The sequence below is a fragment of the Oryzias latipes genome, chromosome 22, assembly GCF_053564925.1.
Source record: "Oryzias latipes strain Hd-rR chromosome 22, Olatipes_Hd-rR_3.1".
NCBI lineage: Eukaryota > Metazoa > Chordata > Actinopteri > Beloniformes > Adrianichthyidae > Oryzias > Oryzias latipes.
This window is the reverse complement of record NC_136258.1, coordinates 25,007,048-25,027,073: the sequence shown is the minus strand read 5'-3', so window position 1 is coordinate 25,027,073 and position 20,026 is coordinate 25,007,048. Positions and strand designations below refer to the sequence as shown.

Genomic DNA, 20,026 nt, shown 5'->3' with positions numbered 1-20,026 from the left:
TCTAAAGGTATGTAACCCCCCCCCCTCTTCACCTATCGCTCTCACCCCAACCCCCCCACTCTATGGCTCAGCCTTCACCAACAAGGCTGGTATTGTAGTGGGGGTAAAACGATAGCGCTCAGGGACGGATTCAACTATGTGGTTACCCAGACAACCCCTCTTAGCCCCTTCCCCACCATCCCACCTCAACCCGTCCATCCAGATCCTGCCGCTTTTATGATCTCCTCACTCCAGTGAGGCTGCATTCATTTTTCATCCAATCTTTCTTTTTTTTTTTCTTTTTTTTTTTGTGGGCGGAGAAAGAAAGGGGCAACATGTTCCCGTCATGGGGCCTAAATGCAGAGGGGGCACCGAGGGTAATGAGAATAAAGGCAGATACAAAGACAGCAGGACGACAGGTGACTCTTCCAGGGAGAGAGAAGTGGTGATTTCACCGCACACAGCACTACAGCAATGCACAGGTTGGAAACAGACGCCATTGTGTTGGTGTGTTCTACCTTGTGTGTGTGTCTCTGGCTCATTGTTTCTGGGGCTGCAGCGGAGTCGTCTCTCTGGTTTCTTGCCCCCTGGACTGCTGACTCCACTCCCTGACCCCACTGACCCGAGTGACGAGGCGTGCGTTTTGTTGCTGCATCACAAAAGGAATCACGAATAAAAAATGACTTGATTAACACAAAGGAGGGCAAAGAAAAATGAAAGTTGGATAGCTTTCTTTCATTTAAACAAATGTTTAAAAGTTTAGAAATCAAAATGCCCTTTTTTTTTAATTGACAGGTAAATTACATTCACATCTATATTGAGTTGGCATATGTTATTTTAATCTTTCTAAAAACATTCACCTGTATCCATTGTGCGCCGGTCCCATGCTGCCCTTATACAGAGTGGAGGGCAGAGAATTGAGCCGGTTCTGTGGCTCCAGCTGCCGTGGTTCCTTGATCTTTTTAGGCTGCGGCTTACTGTACGTCTCTTCTGTGCTTATGTAGCTCGACATCCCATAAACTGAGATGATTTCTTAAAGAGAAGATGATAGGTTTTATTTTTCCAAGTTTTATGTTTCAAAACCCTTAAGAAAAACCCTTTTAGTAGACAGATTGGTTACCTGGGTCGCCATACATGGGGGGAAGGTGGTGCTGGTAGTACTGGTGGGGAGGCAGCTCCCCTGGGCTTACAGGGTAGAAGGAATGAGAGTTGGGGATGAAGTGGGGGTGAGCCAAATAAGGGGGCAAATGGTGTGTAGGGGACAGAGCTGGGGAGTATGAAGGGGGGTAGCACTCTGGAGACTGAGGGGTCACCACCACTCGACGGACCCCCGCGGTATCCTCCAGCACCTGTGGGCAGGAACAAATTACAAAACCCATGAAAACTGAAATAAAGAATGTTGTCTTTATGGAGGCATTCCTGTGAGTCCTAAAATGTTAGCATGTTCTAAATATTTTTGGGTCTTTACCAGTTCCAAAGCAACAAATTGTGGAAAAGTTTCATTATGTGAAAAATACAAACAAACTCTTCACTGCTTTAAAAAAACATTTCTGTGTACCGGTAATTAATGGAAATCATTTAAAAGTAGACAGGAAGAAAGAACAATTTTCCGTCAGTCTTTTTGAAGGCATTAAAAACACCAAACGAGGTGAGGTGAAAGCTTTTGGAGAGCTCGTCATCTGTGAAGCACTGCAACAAGTTCACCACAAGTTCACTCTGTGAACAACTCAGGAGAAACTGAGCAACAAACACACTTCTACACAACTAACAGACACATTAACAAAAAATAATCGGGACGCTACATTTTTATTGCTATACAACAACAAGAAATTATTACTTTACCATTTGACTAATATTTATATATTTACAGTACAGACCAAATGTTTGGACACAGCTTCCCATTCATTTGAATGAGAAGGCCAATCTGGTTTCAAATTAGAACAATTTCTTGTCAGCTCCTGTTAAAATGTTCAACTTTACATTTACCGGTAATCATTTATCATATTTATTCAAGACAACTGTGCGGGGAGGGATGGTTAGTATCTTATTTTCAATGTGGTTTTTTTTAATAGCTAAAATTTGCATTCGAGTAATTCGGGATACCACAAAAAGGTTGGTAACATTATACAAAGCGGGTTTCTTCAGTAATATTTGTTAATTCATAATGAAGCATTAATAAACTATTAAAAAAAGTAGAACTTTTATGCATTACTTTCCATTACTAAGTGTATTACTACATGCTTTAGTTAGCAGATAACTAATGTTTGGTAAATGTTAAATGGTAAATGGCGTATACTTATATAGCGCTTTCAACCCTCTTTCGAAGGCCCAAAGTGCTTTACAGTCATAGTCCCATTCACCCATGCACACACACATTCACACACTGATGGCGGCTCCGCTGCCGAACACTGGCGCCAACCTCCCACCAGAGGCAAGGTGGGGTTCAGTGTCTTGCCCAAGGACCCTTCGAAACATGGGCGTGCAAGGCGGGAATCGAACCTGCAATCTTACGATCATGGGTCGACCGCCCTACCGCTTTACCACAGCCGCTCGTGTTTAATATTCATACTTACATAATGCATTAAGAATTTATTACAAGCTGTCTTATACAACTGCTTACCATTAAGTATGCAATAACTACATGTTAATGTGTTTGTAGAGTCTTAATGTCTAAAGTAATCATTTTTACTATGTTGTGTTTTTAGGATGACCTAATTCTTAATTAATGCTGAAAAGCCTAATAGGCATTACTTAAGCATTAATTACCTTATTTAATAATTATGAATTGATCATTGGAACCATATTGTAGCCTGAGCAATTATTCTTTACTCAATGCTTTCAATGCATTAAGTGAGGTTAAACAATAAACTTTAGATTTTGCTTAGAAAAATATCCCTCAGTAATACACTTAATAATGCAAAGTAATGGCTAAAAGTGGCAATCAACACTTAATTAACAGCTAGTTAATGCTTAATTATGCATTAACTAATGTTAGTAATGTGATTCGTATTATTCAGCTATACTACGTAAAAACATTGGTTTTATAACTTAAAAAGGTCATGCTAAAACAAAAAGTCATTACTTAAATTTAAATTTACACATGTGTGCAACAGATAATACCCACGCAAAGAAAACGGATAACGCGTAACACCCTAGCAGGAGACAGCACTGCATCCCGCCGCCGTGAGAGTTAGCCCTAAAAAAAAACTATTTCGGACAACCCTACTCCTCCAAATGCCCCTACAATTGGTGTGGTAGGCTGAAGCCGTAGAGGTAGGGGAAGTATTCGGATTCGGCTTAATATTGAACTGACCAGATTGTAATACTGCCTAATTTAATGATAAATGCTAAGTTTCTTATCTTTTTTTTGCTCTCTTTTTTTATGAGTTTTTGTGTATAGTAGGACCTGTGATAAAGCAATTATTTTCAGGAATTATCCAACACCTTGACAAAGGATAAGGAGATAGTAATGGGTTCTCTCAAAGTGTTGAAACCAAGTAATGTTCTTGTCAATAGAAGCAAATGCCTCGCATGACTAAAGTTTCAATACATATAATAACTTTCACAATGAGGAACTGGGGGGGACACACATTCACACACACATTCCAGCTATTCAGACACTTTCACAGGCGCGCATTCCAAGGAGAGAGCAAACACACACTCCCTGCAGAGAGGGGAAGCAATCCTTGGTCCCTAACAACAACATCCACACTGTCAGAAACAGGCCACATAACACCACCCCAAACGCCCCAACACAAACTGAGAAGCAGCGCACTGTCAAAACACACCAGACAGAGAAAAGAAAGGAGTGAGGGTGCGCAGGGCCGCCAGGAGGGGACAAAGAAGGTTACAGAACTAATCCGAGGGAGAAATTCAAGAGAAGGGGGGCGTTAGGAGAAGGCGGATGAAGAGGAGGCCCTCGTCTCCCCCTCATCCCCTCCTCTGCTGAAGAGGGGAAAAACAGAGTGTTTACAGGAAGATAAGGGCAAAGTCCCTGTGGGAGGACATGTGGAGCTGGCCTACATACCAGCTCTACATGTACGTTTTATTGGCAAGGAATTGACTTGAATATAAGCACAGGACACCCACAAACAGGAAAACCTTGACACATACTAAAAATCTATCCATTCTGGCCAATCGCACAGATTTTTCCCCATCGCTTCCAACATTCACACCCCCTGAAAGCTGTCCAGCGAAGGCCCGTCTCCCCCATCCGCCTTGTTTATGTAAGAGTGACAGTACCTCCCGCTCATACTTGGCCGATTCCCGACTAACACACACCCACACACAGACAAACACAGGCAGCCAATGACCTGACTTTCATAGCCGTAGGAACACAATACCACAAGCCGCTCACCACAAATGTTTGTGAGGACGGTCTATTGATTCCTTCTCTTTTTCCCCCCATTCTGGGGGCATTCAAGGGAGAACACAGGCACAAATTCATACAGGAAAGAAAACGAATGGCCTTAACACCACAAATCAGCACATTCCTGTTGGGCGCAGATGTGGCGGGAGGCTGGATACTTGTTTTTATTAACTACAACTGAAAGGAAAGGTGGAATGTCTGGCACATACTTAACGTGTGGTCGGAGCAAAGCTTTCTACAGAATGCCCTCCTTCAGTGTCTAATACTTCCCAATCTTTAACAATGACCACCAGTTCTATTTCTGGCGTTTGTTCTTTAAAAAAATGATCAAACCAAGAATCCCTAAGTCCTTGAAAGACGGGCTTAGTCTGCGAAAGCTATGTTGAAACATTCCCCGTTAGAGGTCATTTAGATCTGCTGGATTTGTGCCTTTCCTTCAACATGTTATTCAGCTTTTGGTCGATGCAAATTGTCCGCAGAGATGAAAAAAAACAAAAGTCTATAGCAGAGGGAGTTATTTTGTCCCTTAGAAGACGCTTCTCTGAGATGTCTAAATGCCTCATTTGAAGCCCATGTTTTCCTTACCTTTCCTAATTACATCACCGTGTACAGCATTTGCATAATGTCTACCTTATGGCCAGTTAGGTTTCACCCAAACAGGAACTGACTGGTATCCTAAAGTCTTCCTAAAGCAGGAGTGTCCAAATTTACTGCAAAGGCCCAGCAACCTGCATTCTAGGAACTCCCTTAATACCATTAAATGCAAATGAACTATATAATAAATACGTTTTTTTAATGAGATACTTTTCATCTCTTCACATATAACAAAAATATATCTAAATACATTTTTACTAAAGTTACTGGGAATTTTTTTATTTGAAGAATAAAGATGCAATGAAGAAATTTTCTGGAAAAATACTTTGTCAATCTAAGTTCACAAATCTCTTTTTCTCGTTTGGCCCTAAAGACTCTAAAAGTCAAGTTGCCACAGGTTTGCAACAGCTTATAACATAAGCCAATCACAATCAAGAAATCATAGTTCAGAAAGTGCTGGGCGCTAAATATTATTGATACTTTGGCAGGAGCCTGCTGGCCAGAAGAAATCTGGCCCGCATTTGGCCCACGGGCCGGACTTTGGACACGCCTGTCTGAAAGGCTTTCAAAGTAAAAGCCATTCTATCAAAAAATTGTTACCAAATAAGTCATTCAGAAATTTCTCAACATTTGATTTCAAACCAAATGAAAACTAATGTGAGATGCATTCTTCAACAGACGACAAACCAACTTCTGTCAAATTTTTTCGAGATCCTTTCAGTGAGCTACACCAAACAAATAGTTTGCCTTAATTTTTCCCAAGTCACTTCTTGTTTGAGAGTGGTATTCATTAAAAACTTTGAATGACAGTGTGTCAGAATCTGCTCTTTAAACTGTCTTTAATGGTTCAGTTAAGATTTCTGCCACGTTGAAAGAGATAAATCTTTGTCCTTAGGTTTGATCATCTGTAAAATGATGTGAAAAAGTCCCCACATGGGAGTGGATGGGGGTTCCTCTTTCTTTTTTTTATAAACTTACCCAACTAACAATTCAGTAAATTGGAACAGCAGTTCACTGAAATGCTGAAAAACACTTTAAAGACAAGATTTGCTGTTTTTCTTCTTTTCAAGAAGCATAAACATGAGTACCTGGAAACACCTGACCCAGGTAATAAACAGTAAGTGGGTCAAGCAAGTTGGACGGTGGCCTTGAAGGTCTGGAGTTGCCCCCCTCCCCCATAGCAATAAATGTGCGGCTCCTTCCTCTCTGATTTATGGACCCTTTGACGTGTGCTGCATTGGGAGGAGAAGACTTTGCAGACGTTTTGTGTTCTGCTCAATTATGTAACGCTTTGACCAGGACAGACTTCATTTTTTGCTCCTTCCCCCCCAAAGAAAACTAACTCATTTCTGCTTTTGAATGGGGGGAGGATGGTTTTCACATAGTTCAGACAGTTTGAAAACTGTGGCTTTTTTGGATGGATGAATGGATAGACTAATTTCCATGTTCAACCATCTTATAGATGCAAGAAAACCTTTAGGAGCCTTGTGCGTTACTTTCAGATACCGCTTCGTCAATCTCCATTTCATTAGTAACCATGGAAACGGCTTCAACAACTTGAGAGGCACCTTTCAGACTCCAAGTTACAATCTGCAGGAAAAAATACTGAAATCAAGGAGAAATAAGTGACTTCTATACGAAAATGAATGAATGATTTGAAATGCTGTTTACAACCCCTGTATGTTGGTTTTAACTACAGTTCAAAGATTTTCAGACATCTGTTGACGAGAAGAAACCCAGACGGAGTGATACAAGACGATGAGCAGCCTCAATGAACTGAAGCAATAATAAGATATCCCAAAGGAGAGCTCTTGCAGAAAATAAAGCAGCTTAAACAAACTGAGAAATGTAAAAACCTGTTTTTTTTCCCTTCCAATAGAGAAGTTTTACTTCCTTCAGAAATGATGTGATCAGACGAAGGACTTCTAGCACAAACACTAACCTGTGAAATGTACCCTGGGGGAACATGGATGGGGGGGATTGACCCATTTGGAGACATCATGGGAACCTCAGCAGGACCTGGAAAAAAATGAGAGAAATTCCTCAACAAAACTTCCCATTCAGAGGATATAACGTTAATGTACAGGCGCATGACAGAGGCAGGAAAATACAGTATGATTTGCTGCAGGTCAAGTCAGGATCAAGAGCACCATAAACTCAGTTTTAACATCAACTTATAAAATCTCCTTAAAACCGCCTGCATGCCCTCAGAAAGAATTAAGAGGGAAAAAAAAGAACGTCACAAATGTTGGTACCCTGTAAATGCCTCCTGGTCGTTTTGAGTCTGACATGAGCACCGAATGCAGAAGCAAGAGATCCTAAATAGAATTAGCAGTCTCAAAATGATGTTGACTTTTCCACTGTCCATATCTCCTTCTTCCAAATCCCTCTCTTCCTCCGTCTCTGCGATGGAGGTCTGCGGCTGCTAAAGTCATTGGGGACCCCTTTGGGACTTCTGGAAGTAGACCTGGCCTCGAATAAATCACACTTACACACACACAGAGGCCTGGGCTAACTGCAAACACACATCCAAGCATAAACACAGCCTAATATTTTCTGTCTGTGCTGACAGCTTCAATTATGCCAGACATTTTCCGAAGAAATGGAGGAATTTCACACTGATTTTTGAACATATTGAATCCTAATGGTTTTGCTGCAAGTTTTTAAACTACCTTTTTAACAATAAAAAAGGCGTTTGTCGTTTGCAGAGTGCGTCTTCATCAGTTCCTCCACCTTGCTTGGCTCCATCTTTTCATCTCATTTCCCAGAACGAACCTCCTATTTTTTCCTCCCATCAGCCATTACGAAAATGCTTCACTCCCTTTTTTATTTCGAATATTACTCACTCTGTCCCTCCTAATTCATCCTTTCCACACTTACTCCTAACTGCGCTCCTCACCTCTTTCCAGCTATTTTGTGTGACACACACCAGCCTTTTCCGGAGCCCAACAAACAGGTAACAGTAAACACACACAAAGGCACCCTCAAACACAACCTCAGTAAAGTCTACAGAGCGGGCAGTGAGGAGGTCACAGGTAGGCAGACAGGCCTCTTTCAGTGCCGTCTGCTCCCCACTGTGGAGTCTCAGAGTGGATATGAAAGTGCTCATTGAGTAGAAGGTCATAGCATATGGAGAACACACACACACACACAGCTCCTCTAACCTTCTTTCCATCCCTGCTCACAGCACACTTTCCCTCTCGCACACTCTCGACAAACAGATGTGTGTTTGGACAGTCTCTGCTGCCTCTGCTCCTCACTCGGCAAACAGCAGAATTCCTCTGCACGCACACAAACACACAGTAAGCATCCCCATCCCTGGCCCCAAGAACTGGACCCAACAGGCCAAACCCCCTCCTTAAAGAACCCCTCCCCAAAACACAAGACACTCTTTGTCCTTCGCCTTCACGCACACATACGGTTCTGTCAGTCATACGATATTAGAGTCCATTTAGGGAGGCTCTGGATAATCGGGCGTTTGTCAGTGTGCACTGAAGAGGCTGCGATTGTGTGAGCGGGCCTGAGTGCACGTGTACAAATAAGTCAGTGTGGTCCCCCGCTCCATATTGCGGTAAAGCTGCTGGTCTTCGCCCTCCGAGCGCCACAAATAAAGTCGTGACTTCCTCCGTCTAATCCTCCCGGAATCCCAGACAACACAACAAACCGACGCACTCCCCCTTCTCCTCTCCCCTCATCTTCCATCTGTGGCTTCTTCCACTTCCGACTGCTGCAGGAGGCGGCTTGGAAGATCGGATGTGAGGTCAGGTCCTGCTCAAATCTACATGCCACTGGATCTGCTTTATTTACAAGCTGAGATCCAGAAATAAACAAGTAGCAATTTTGAGCCAACAACCCGTCACTGAAATCTGGAGGTTCTGTGTAGAGAACTGCTGTGACCTTTTTGCACATCACTTTCCACGAACAAAGTTCCCAAGAGGACTCCTCTGGTTAGGGTGCAACTTGTTGAACACCAAACAGCAGCAGAGAATGAAGCTGGAGTACTCCTATTTGATATTCTGTGGTCACACTGAGTAGTTATAATTTTGTCGGTTGTGTTTGAAGTTCGTTTTTGTCCCAAATCCTTGTTTGCACGGACATGCTTGCTAAATGCAATCAGGGAAGGAAACAACTGATATGAAAAAGAAACTGAGGGATCAACACAGAGCGCGAATGAAGATGAGGAAGTGGCTCCAAAAGTTTATGAAAACATTGTTTGCATTGATATTTTACAGTATATTTAAAAAAAATAATTTAGGTACTTCTTGTTACTCCTATTCTTTTATGAGTATAGTAAGTATAATGTAAAAGAGCTTAATTTAGACTTTTTTCTAGAAAAGAAGCTTCATGCTTCAGCCATTATCACAAACTCTTGTTTTAAAATATTTGTTATGCCGTTGCTGTGACTAGACGATAATGAAGAAAAATCTTTTAACCTAAAGTAGAGAATTACTGGAATTAGAATTATTAAGAGTTAATAAATGGTCCAGCAAAGTCTATCTTAACAAACATTTGTCACCATAGCAACAGCATCACATGCAGAACCACAACAAGGTGTCAGTGTCTGCATAGCTTTCCCTTTTCAAGAGTTTGCTTATCTTTCTGCTCAAGTGAGTTGCAGCAATATGATTGAATTTAGAAACAATTTTAGCTTCTTTACATTAAAGTTATCCATAGAGACATTTTTTAAGATTTTTTCATAGCAGAAAAAGGGAACATAAGCCGTCCAAATTTTATGGGAAAAAATGTATAATGTTCAATTATGAGGAAACGTTTAAAAAAGTCAAATATGAACAGAATGAAAGAGTAACTTTAGGTTTAAAAAAGGGGTCATGTCCTGAGCCCTGATGGCAAATAAAAGAGTCTTCCCACAAGAACAAATTTTCACACGGACACAAAATGTTTAAATCTCACTTCAGAAAGTTTAAATCTTTGTTGGTAAAGATTTACACAAGAAATATACACAGGTCCACAGTAAACATCCTGTTTCAGGCTTTACCACACAGCCTGAAAAACGCAGCAAAACCTGCTTTCGCAAGTGACAGATTACAAAATAAAAAAAAGTCGGACCAACTTGTCATTCTGTCCAGCTGCCCGCACATAAAGTGATGTGCAGACAGAGGAGTTGATGCAACGTTTCATCAGATATTTCCTGTGATACAGCTGTCAGACACAGCTGTGAGGGCCCCCCAAACATCAAACGCAGAGAAGTGACCTCACGCTCATCAAGATGTACGGATCGGCCTGGAGAGCTGAAAGTGTGTCAGCGCTCCATCACACACGAGGCCGGAGTGTTGGGGTTTCTCCCTCCGGCTTCGCAACCCCCCACCCCCCAACCCGATTCCCTGCACATGTGGTCGCCACATTGAGAGGAAACGCAGACCCTCCTGGGAAAGCACGAGTGCGTGTTTGTGCCAAATTTTCAAACCAGAGGAGCGTGTTAGCTGACCTACATACTAGCAGCTCCGATGGATTTCCCAACACAGAAATTAAGTATCTGATGTTTTGGGGGGAGTTTTAAAAAGCATCCATCATTCCCACAGAAAGAAAAACACAACCAGTCAAAATCTCCCGAAGCCCACAGTTCAGTCTGGATGGGTATTTGTGCACGTTTGTGGTTGGTAGTGACGTGGCGTTGCCTGGAAGTTATGTAAGCATCAGCATGGTAATGTTATCTGTCCTTGGAGCCGCACCAGCGAGACCCTCCCACGACAGTTTCCTCTGCCACACACACACTCATGCACTCAACTCTGTGCACAAGGCCTACTGCCAAATCCCAAAAAAAAAAAAAAAAAAAAACAGAAGCTCACGGAGGAACCACAGTGATCTGTCCACATCAGCTCATGTGAAGGTGTCTTTAGCGCTGGAGATGTATAGCTCTTGGAGGAAATGAGGGCTAAAGCCTAAAAGCTAGAGTAGCACTTCATGAACGCAGCACCCAGCCCTACAGTTCATCTCCACTGAGTCAAGTCAGGCGGACAGCTCTGCCCCGGGGAGGGTGAGGCTCATTGATCGAGGAGGAAGTCGAGGCTTCCTGTGCCGCCCCGCCTCAAGTCCTTTGCTCTCCTGACACCGACTCTGCAGAATGACGCAGGATCCAGTTCATGCATCTGCACTGATGTGCAGGAATGTACACACAGCTGAAACAGCGTCACACTTGAACCAGAGTGCATGTACCCAATCAGGCGGGCTTCAAACGCACATTTACTGTGTTTTGTGCGAGTGTGCAGGTGAGTGTAAACACATTCCTGGAGATGAATGAACCACTTCATGCCTTCAAGCTTTAAGTTGCGTAAATGTGCCTTACAAACTGTTATCTTTTATGACAGCTGATGAAGCCGTTTACTGTACAACGAGCTCACACGTCGCTGACATCAGCATCTTTGGACTGAAGATGCACAACAGAACGCCTTGAATCAGGGTTGTCTGTTTCCAACTTCAGCCAAGGGTCACATACAGCATTCCATTCCAAAAGAGCTTGTTTGAAAAATGTTTTGTTATTCTTTTTTCCGTTTTATCTTCTCCTTTAGGGCTAAGAAATGCATAGTTTCATGGATGCTTTTCATCAAATCGGTGCTTTAATTTGATTTTTCTTTTTTTTTTTTTACCAAATCCAGCCCAGAAAACAAGTAAACTACTTAATTTTACTTGGCTTTATATTTGGCGAATCTAGGTTTTAATAAGAATGTGAATATGTGTACTTTTTATTTCTTCTTTTACACAATCAAACCGTTTCTTTTGGTCAGGTTTATTCCAACATCAGTGGACATTTTCAAATGTGCTGCCTTTGAGAAGAAAACACGTCCATTTACTTCCACATTTAGAAAAAAGTCGCGTTATACCTTGCAATCCTAGTTTAAAATGAAAAAGAAAAAAGCTTATTTTCCTTATTCTTCCACAGGGATTAATCCCATTTGTTTGTTTTACGATTACAATTTTATGAGATCAGACAAAAGCTGCCTTAGCAGTTTAAGTTTACATCTTTGAAATTGAAAAGTTTGCATTTTTAAATCTTTTTCACATTTTTTTTTAATTTCTTTCATCATTTTTCTAAACTAAATTCATCATTTTTCCATCTTTTTTCCCAAAAACAGTAAAAAAAATTAAGAATCTCTCATCTGCTGCCTGATTTACCCATTAATTGCCTTCACCAATAAGAGCCTTGACCTGTTAAGAGGCCGGCGTGGAGCCCGGGTGCCAGCTTCTACTTCCCCCCATCCCAGATCCTTGAACGGTTTTCCTCCACCCAGAGGTGGAGCGCTGTTGGCCGACCTACTTCTGCTGCTGGGCCCGCTCCAGAGGTGAGCAACGTAACGTCTGGAGGGACGCTGGGCCCAGCCGCGCTTTGTTCTCCAGATTCCAAACATGTACAAACACACACCCCAACAGCTGCACACAAGCTGGCAGGAGCGTGCACTCTCCCAGACACTCTTCCAAAGTAAAATCCGGGATATCGTTGATCTGTTGCAGTCATGGTGTGTCGACCTGCCTTTAGAAGTGATGCAGACAGCCTCTCTTCACGCTGCATATTTTTAATTTACTCATTTTCAGGATAAAACCTTACAGTGGAAAGTCTTCATAAGTTTGGTTGAGAAAACAAGAACAATGCAAACATAAATACCTTGTTAAACAATTACAAAACCCTTTTTCTGCACAATAAAGTGTCTTTAAATAGATTTTCGATGGATTTACTACAGTAAATCATGAAACCGCATTACAGAAACTTTCAGTTTTCCCACAGTCACATTCCATCTCAGTAACACATTTTAAATTACTAACAATAGAGCTCCTCATTTTAATATTTAAAGAAAAACGTAAACTATGATCTCCCTTATTTACAGGAACAACGCAGTTTGATCCAGTGAAGTGAATAAAAGTCATCAGAAGTTATCAAACAAAATTTCTGAAAGACGAAACAAGCAAAAGACATGACTTAGCAAAGTCCAGCAAGGCATGATGGGAAACAAGGCATGATAACTTCACAACATTCTTGGATTTGTTTGTTTTGATCGGCATCCTTGAAGAATATCGTTCTGTGAAATCTTTTCAACCTGATACGTTTATGAATCTTGGTGAGATTATAGAAGGTCGTGTTTGAAGTGAAGAAGAAAACCGGCACCGTGACCTTTCGTCATGTTCCAGTGCCGTGACACACGTCACTGGAACAGGTGGAGGAAACATTTAAATGTATTCTATGGACTAAATGGTTTGTAAGACGCACCAATTTAAAGTTTGATAGAGATCAGTAATCAGAAAACTCAAATGCAGTTCTGTTGCCCATCCATCCACGGTCATGGGGGTTGCAGGAGTCTACCCCACTTACTTCAGGGCGAAGGTGGGTTACACCCTGAACACTTCTCTAATCTATCGCTGGATTGCACACTCCTATTCACACCTAAGGGACAGACTCACAGATCGAACTACAAAGGACTGTGGGAGGAAACCGGACAGCCCAGAGAAAATCCACACATGCATAGGGAGAACGTGTAAAATCCATACAAAAAGGACCCAGCTGGGATTCACACCAGGCCCTTCTCACTGTCAGGCAAGTGCTAATAACTACACCACCATGCAGCCATTAAGCAAAAACATGCATATCATCACATTGCATTTTATGGAGTTCTTGAAACTTTGATGAGTAAAGTTATGGCATTTCTGTTTAGGAAAAAGATAGCAAAAACACTATTTTGGTTTTAGTTAAGTATAACTATAATTCTGAGTTTGATTCCCAAAGTCCCAATCTGATAATGTGCAATTAAATAACAAACCTAAAGAGTTTTTTTATCACTAGTGAAATATTTTAAAATTAACAGCTTAATAAGAAATGAAAACCAACTCTAAAGCTATATTGAAGTAAAAAAAATTAAAATTATAGCACATAAAAACAAGAAGACATATGATGAGTTTGTTTTACAGTAAATGATAAATGTTCACGTATTATTGGCAGAACAAAGTCCTTTATTTAATGAATCAATATGTTTTTTTGGTTTTGGGTTTTTTGGTCAAATGATCCCACCTCTGTGATTCTATCCGTCACCATGACGACCTCAGCTGCCATGTGCATGACCTCCCAGCGTGTCGCACTGACACCGAAGAGGCAGGGGTTGAACCTGCACACAGCCCGCTTCCAGAACACCCCGACATTTTTTTAGATAATGTGCGCTGAAGTGAATCACGGTCACCCCGACTCAAACAATTTCAAACAAAGTCAGATACCAGCAGCTCGCAAACAAAAAGCTTTTTTCTGTATTTTTGGCTTTGAACAATTCTGGGTCAGACAGGAGAAATCAGGATTGATGTCCTCTGAGCTCTCAAAAGAGAATCAAGCGTGCATAAAGTCTGCATAAAAAATCCAGACACTGGTGACTCATTATGTCCATTCCCTAATCATCAAGAGAGAAAGAGCAAAAAAGTGCAACAGCTGTTGCTGTGTAAACAGACTGAGTCAGAACCATTTCCTGCCGCCCTTACTTTGCTCCTGTCTTCTTCCATCACTGCCTCCAAACCTAAAGATGCCAAAAAAAAACAAAAAAAATCCTGACCCAGTGAAGCAGCAGCAAAGCTTTGGTTGTTTTTGCCCAATTTTTCCCTCCCCACATGCACATGATGTGCCCGTGTTTGCAGCCAGCTGTGTCCCCCCCCCCTCGTTCTCTCAGCTCCCATCTTTCCACATGTGAATGTGGGGCATTCCTGGAGAGTGAGTCACAGTCTGAACAGCAGCAAGCCTGTGTCCACCACGAAGAGAAGAGAAGAGAAGAGAAGAGAAGAGAAGAGAAGAGAAGAGAAGAGAAGAGAAGAGAAGAGAAGAGAAGAGAAGAGAAGAGAAGAGAAGAGAAGAGAAGAGAAGAGAAGAGAAGAGAACTGGAAGTTGTGAGATTGCACAAACTCACATATGCATTCTTAGATGATCATATAAACTCTGCTTTGTGTTTTTGTGAAGAGAAATGGGGTGAAGAATTGTGACAAACACTTCTGTACATCCGCAGCTATACCGTGATCTCCAATCAATCCTTGTCCTCCCTGGTCGAGCCCTTCCACTCCAGCTCATCCAATCAGATGAGAGCAGGAAAAAAATGAGGGGCTTCCCTCAGAGCCATACACATGATGTAAAGCATCACGTGTTATTTGCCCAGCTGTTAGGTTCATTCCTTTTTAGTCCAAAGGCAATCATTTGAATTCATCCAACAGTATACGTGATGAAAGCGATGGTTTGAGGACACTTTAATGAAAATCATGTTTTTAACATCTTCTTGTAGCTTTTTTTCATGATGGAGGACAAATATAAAAAAAAATAATATTAAATTGCCTTTCTGAGTATTTCTTCATCCAAATTGTTGGGAATCAGGACGCGACAATAAAATGCAGTTTGAAAAAGCTTGTAGGTGTGACGTAAAAGCTACAACTAAAGGCCATAAGCTCCCTGCTCCACTCTTTTATCGATGCATGCACTCGTAGACTAGACGCATGTACATCTTTGTTTTCATCACCTAAGGTGGAATCTGGCTCAAAACTGCACGACTTGATAGCTCCAATATTGCTCACCAATCTGGTTGCACCAGTAATATTGAGTTGGGGGTGTGAGAGGCTGGAAGCTAGCAGCAGAGAGCGTAAACAAAGGGATGATGGGAAAAAGAAGACAGGCTTACTCAGAGCTGAATTTACTAACATATTGCTGCCCTAAAAACAATGTCCTAAAAAGCAACACAAGTTTTTTTATATACTTTGGCTAAAAACAGCACAACCATAATTAAAAGACCACTCGGAACACTTTAAAAATAGATCAAGGGAGGATCTGAATGGGACTTGAAACAGAAGTAGAAGATGTAGTGTAAAGAGGAGAGGTGCAGAGAGGAAGATGCTCTCCAGCTGCACCCTGAGCATCAAGAGAGCCAAGAATTTCATCCCTAGAAAAAAGTTCTTTCGTTCTTTGTTCACCTGGAAAAAAAAATCCTGCAAGCACTCTCCTCCACACAGCTGTGAATCTCACACGTCCACGGCTTTCTGACAGATCAACACAGGCACCATATTCTCTGGACTTTTTGTTTCTCCTCGCACGGTAAACTGATGGCAACGACTGGACAAGCTGGCAAACTAGCAGCAGCAGCAAAGGTGGCCGGAGTCATTGCAGAGAGGAAGTGGCCTCTGCAGGAATGCACGGCAGACGCGACTGGACACGCAATCCGCCATCACTTTTCCCTCAGCCTATCCTCATTAATACACATTCTTACATTTTTACTTATTTAAATTTCAGCTCCTTTTCTGTCTCCCTCCTTCCCTCCCTCCCGAATATGCCTCTTCATGCCCGACTCTGTGAGGGCAGTGAGTTCATGAGCGAGCGCTGGGCAGGACTTCCTCTCTGCGTCTCACATGCACAATGAAGTCAAGGTTTGAACCACCTTGTGCCAAACCAACCAACTCTGCCCCTCTTCTTTTGTTTTCTAAAACTACTTTATATGAGGAACATTATGAGCAAATAAAAGAAAAATAGGCAGGTATGCAGCACAAAGATGCGCAGCACACACAAAAACCGTGCCCGGAGGGATCACATTCCGTCACACAACACCTGGAGTGAGAGTCTGTTCCCATGGTGACCAGTTTCCCAAATGCAGCGGGACATAACACGGAATTAGGCGCATGCTAAATACACCTCCTGAACAGGTTTTACAGCGGCCCCGAGGTCGTGCAGGTAAAACCTTGTAATAAGATTTTCCTTACATCATTAGTCTCTCCAGCGTAACACCCAAAGACAGAACAAAGCAGAACCTGCAGGTCCAGCAGAACTTAAAGCAGGGTTGATTAGAGGCAAAAGGAAAATAATCTGCTGGTCACTCAAGACGCCACAGTCTGAGACTTGTTAGAGCTTTGTACGTCTTAAATGCACTGAAAGTTATGCTGTGTAAAATACAAAAGAGGTAGCCAGCTCATCCAGTCTGGCAATTACACTAAAATAACATGGGGAAAAAATGGAAAGGGGTTATTCTGAGTTGATGTTGAAGGGTAAAATGTTATTTTCTGGAGATAAAACCAAGACATGCACAAGATCTTTATGGAGCAAATGTGTGCAGAGGAACTCCAGCTTAAGTACAAATGATGGTTTAAAAATATAAGATCAAGAAGGACATCTATATTATTCTCTAAAAGCAGCTTTATTCTTATTGTGAAAAAAAAACATAAAACACTTAATTACATCTGAACTAGATATAAAAAATAAAGAAAAGAATTAGATTAAAACAAAATGATGTTTTTTTCCAGGAAAGGAAATTGAAAATATTACTTCCTAACTTTTCACAGGTTTTTGGAGTGTTACAGAAATTTTCACAAGCAACTTTCAGGAAGTACTACTTAAATCTGAAATTACTTTAAGTCAGAAGATGTTTCTATGATACATCAAAGTAAACAAGAAGGCTCAATACATACTTAAATGGAACTTGTTAGGGCTTTCCTACAGAAAACAAACAAATAAAGGTTTTTCCCTGACCCAGTCCCAAAACTCAAATCCTAATAAATTTAGGCCAAGTATCAAATTAAGTCTCAAATTCTTAACTGTGATATTTAAGACAGACAAAAGTCTTGTTAAAAACTTTTGAGTGCAGCCATTTAAAAGTACGGTGGCCCTGAAGTCCATGAAAAATCACTCAACACAAAAACATATTGAAGATCAACACAACTGAAAAACAAAACAAACAATAAAAAAAATTACGTTTTAAAAATCGAAACAAAATTACAAAAACCAAAATGCTTCTGGCCACAGCCACTGCAAAGGTTTGGTAATTGGTTAATCAAATCTTTACCACGGTTCAGGCAAACATCCTTCTGGTTTCCCTCTTCTTCAAGTCTTCATCCAATCAGTGATGTCTCATAAAAATGGCCTCTTATTTCACTTCCATTAATTTAGATTTATGGAAATTACTTTAGTTTTGTCAAAGTTTGTTTATTTATTTATTTATTTTTTAACTTGTCCTGTCACACAGATGAGAGCTGAAAGCCTCTTGTGTTGGACATATTCTACTTTTACAACGCGGGGTTATGAATCTTCTGACACAGAAAATGCATATTTGAATAAACCCCTTTTGTAAATTATACTAAACTTTATTCATATGAACTATATGTATAACACTTTTTTTGTATGACCGGACAGAAAAGAAAAGGAGGGAAGAAGAGAAAGGGATGTTAGAGGGGGGGTGGGGGGGTGGAAGGGTGATTATGGAATGGGGGGGGGGGGTAAAATCATAAAGCAAGTCATATCAGAAATTTAAAGTTTGTGCTAAAATCAAGTTTTACCTAAAGAGATCTGGATGCATTTGCCAGGATTTTTAAGTATTTTATGAACCTTAAAACTAAAAGATGAAGTCATTTCTGTAAGCATTACAACAACTATTATTTTTTTTCTTTTAAATGCATAAATCAAAAAGGGATCACATAATTCATCTAACATAAAACTTGTATTTTGGTATGAGTCAGATAAAAGGCTCTGAAAATAAAGGGCTCAGTGGTGTAATGAAGGGCCCCACAACAACAGACAACCATATTTAGCACCTTCAGTCACTTGAAATTGGTGAGAAGATTTCGTAAATCTGTGGGCAGAAGAAGGTTTTTAACTAAAGATCTTCAAAAAGAGTGAGGAACACAAACTCATTTTAGAAAACATGTTTGATAAAACAGAGTTTTAAAGTGAAAGAATGTCTTCGTGGGTCTTCAGCCAACTGTCAAACACATCAGTCCAGTTCTTTGGTATTGCACTTCAGTTTAAGAAAAGCTCCTGACACGACCACTTCTGGGTACAAGCAGCAAACAGGCGGTCCGGAGCAGCTCAACCAAATTAAGCCCTTCAGAGAAAAATGTATTTGTGTCTTCTCCCTCCGCTTGTTTAGAGCCATCTGGCTTGAAGTAAACACAGGCCACCATATTTCTCTCAACTAGCTATTTCCATTAACATCAAAGAGTCCAGAGTGCAGAAGTGCCCAGTCTAAGGAGAGGCTGGTCACTGGAAACCTCAGTGAGCCCTCAGAGTAGCGATGCTGTGAACCCAGAAGTAGCTCAACTGGCATTGAACTGAGACAAACAAGGAAGCAGAAAGGAGAGACAAAACATTGAAGAAATGTCAAATAAACTGCAAGTTTCAAAAAAGGAAGTTTTATCCAGGTACCTCTGCTTGGCAGCCATCACTCAGATGGAGAACCCTGAGGCTTTTCATAGCAAAAGTCTTGTCAAATAGGTCGAGAGCAGCAAGACTGTCAGTGGAATGTGCTTAAGAGTCTCAGCTGATCAGTTTGAGCAGGAACAACCAGATCTGAAAGAGCAGACATCTGCCAGCAAAAGTGGAAGCAGACCTCAGCTCTGGATATGCTCTGGTTAAACAACACACACCCAGGGCAACGTGTGCACATGTTCAGGAAAAGGCACAACGGGGGTCTTACCAGAAATGCCTGACAGAAAGTGGTCCCTTAATTCAGGTTAATGTCACCCAGTCGTTTAAGCTAAAAGATAAACTCATAAATAGGCATTTTTATCATGGGATATCACGACGGGAAACCTTTTCTGCCCCCTTTTTATTTTAGAAATAAGGAATTAAAGCCTAAAACAATCATTGGAATGGAATATTATAGATAGGATGGAAAATTTGGAGTTAAACATTAAAAACCCACTCTGATCCTCTTTTGATCTATTTTAAGGCGTTTCCAGCGTTGTTGTTGTTGTTGTTTTTTTAAATCACGATTATGATGTTTTTGCCCCCAAAAAAATATTTTTTTGCAGAGCGGCAGTAGTTCACAAGAAATTCACTTCTGAGTTGTGGGCAGAACAGTTCATGCAGAATAAGCCCGCCCCCACTTCCCATCATGCATATGTTTAACTGCTCTACCACTAGCTTACAGTCACCCAAACGCCCAACCTAACATTACCAGTGATACAAAAACAAGATTGGAGCTATCCAGCTATACAGTTTTAAGTCAGACGCCTGTTCAGATGAGGGAAACAAAGGCGTACATGGATCTATTAGTCAACAAGTGGATGCATCGGAATGGAGCGGGGCAGGGAACTTGTGGCCCGCCCAAAGTAGGAGCTCTCAGTAGATCTTGGGCACACCGT

General features: G+C 41.3%; 1 protein-coding gene across 4 annotated transcripts in view; it reads right to left on the bottom strand.

The window, feature by feature from the left end:
• Positions 1-20,026, bottom strand: part of fndc3ba (fibronectin type III domain containing 3Ba) — a 100,496-nt gene that overhangs the window by 43,903 nt on the left and 36,567 nt on the right. For all 4 annotated transcript variants that reach the window (XM_004082165.5, XM_011490172.3, XM_020713392.3 and 1 more), the window contains 4 exons: positions 6,885-6,961; positions 1,100-1,328; positions 840-1,011; positions 498-628 (listed from right to left, as the gene is read on the bottom strand). In XM_004082165.5, coding sequence (XP_004082213.1) covers positions 498-628; positions 840-1,011; positions 1,100-1,328; positions 6,885-6,961 — 609 coding nt within the window. The remainder of the gene's footprint in view (positions 1-497; positions 629-839; positions 1,012-1,099; positions 1,329-6,884; positions 6,962-20,026) is intronic.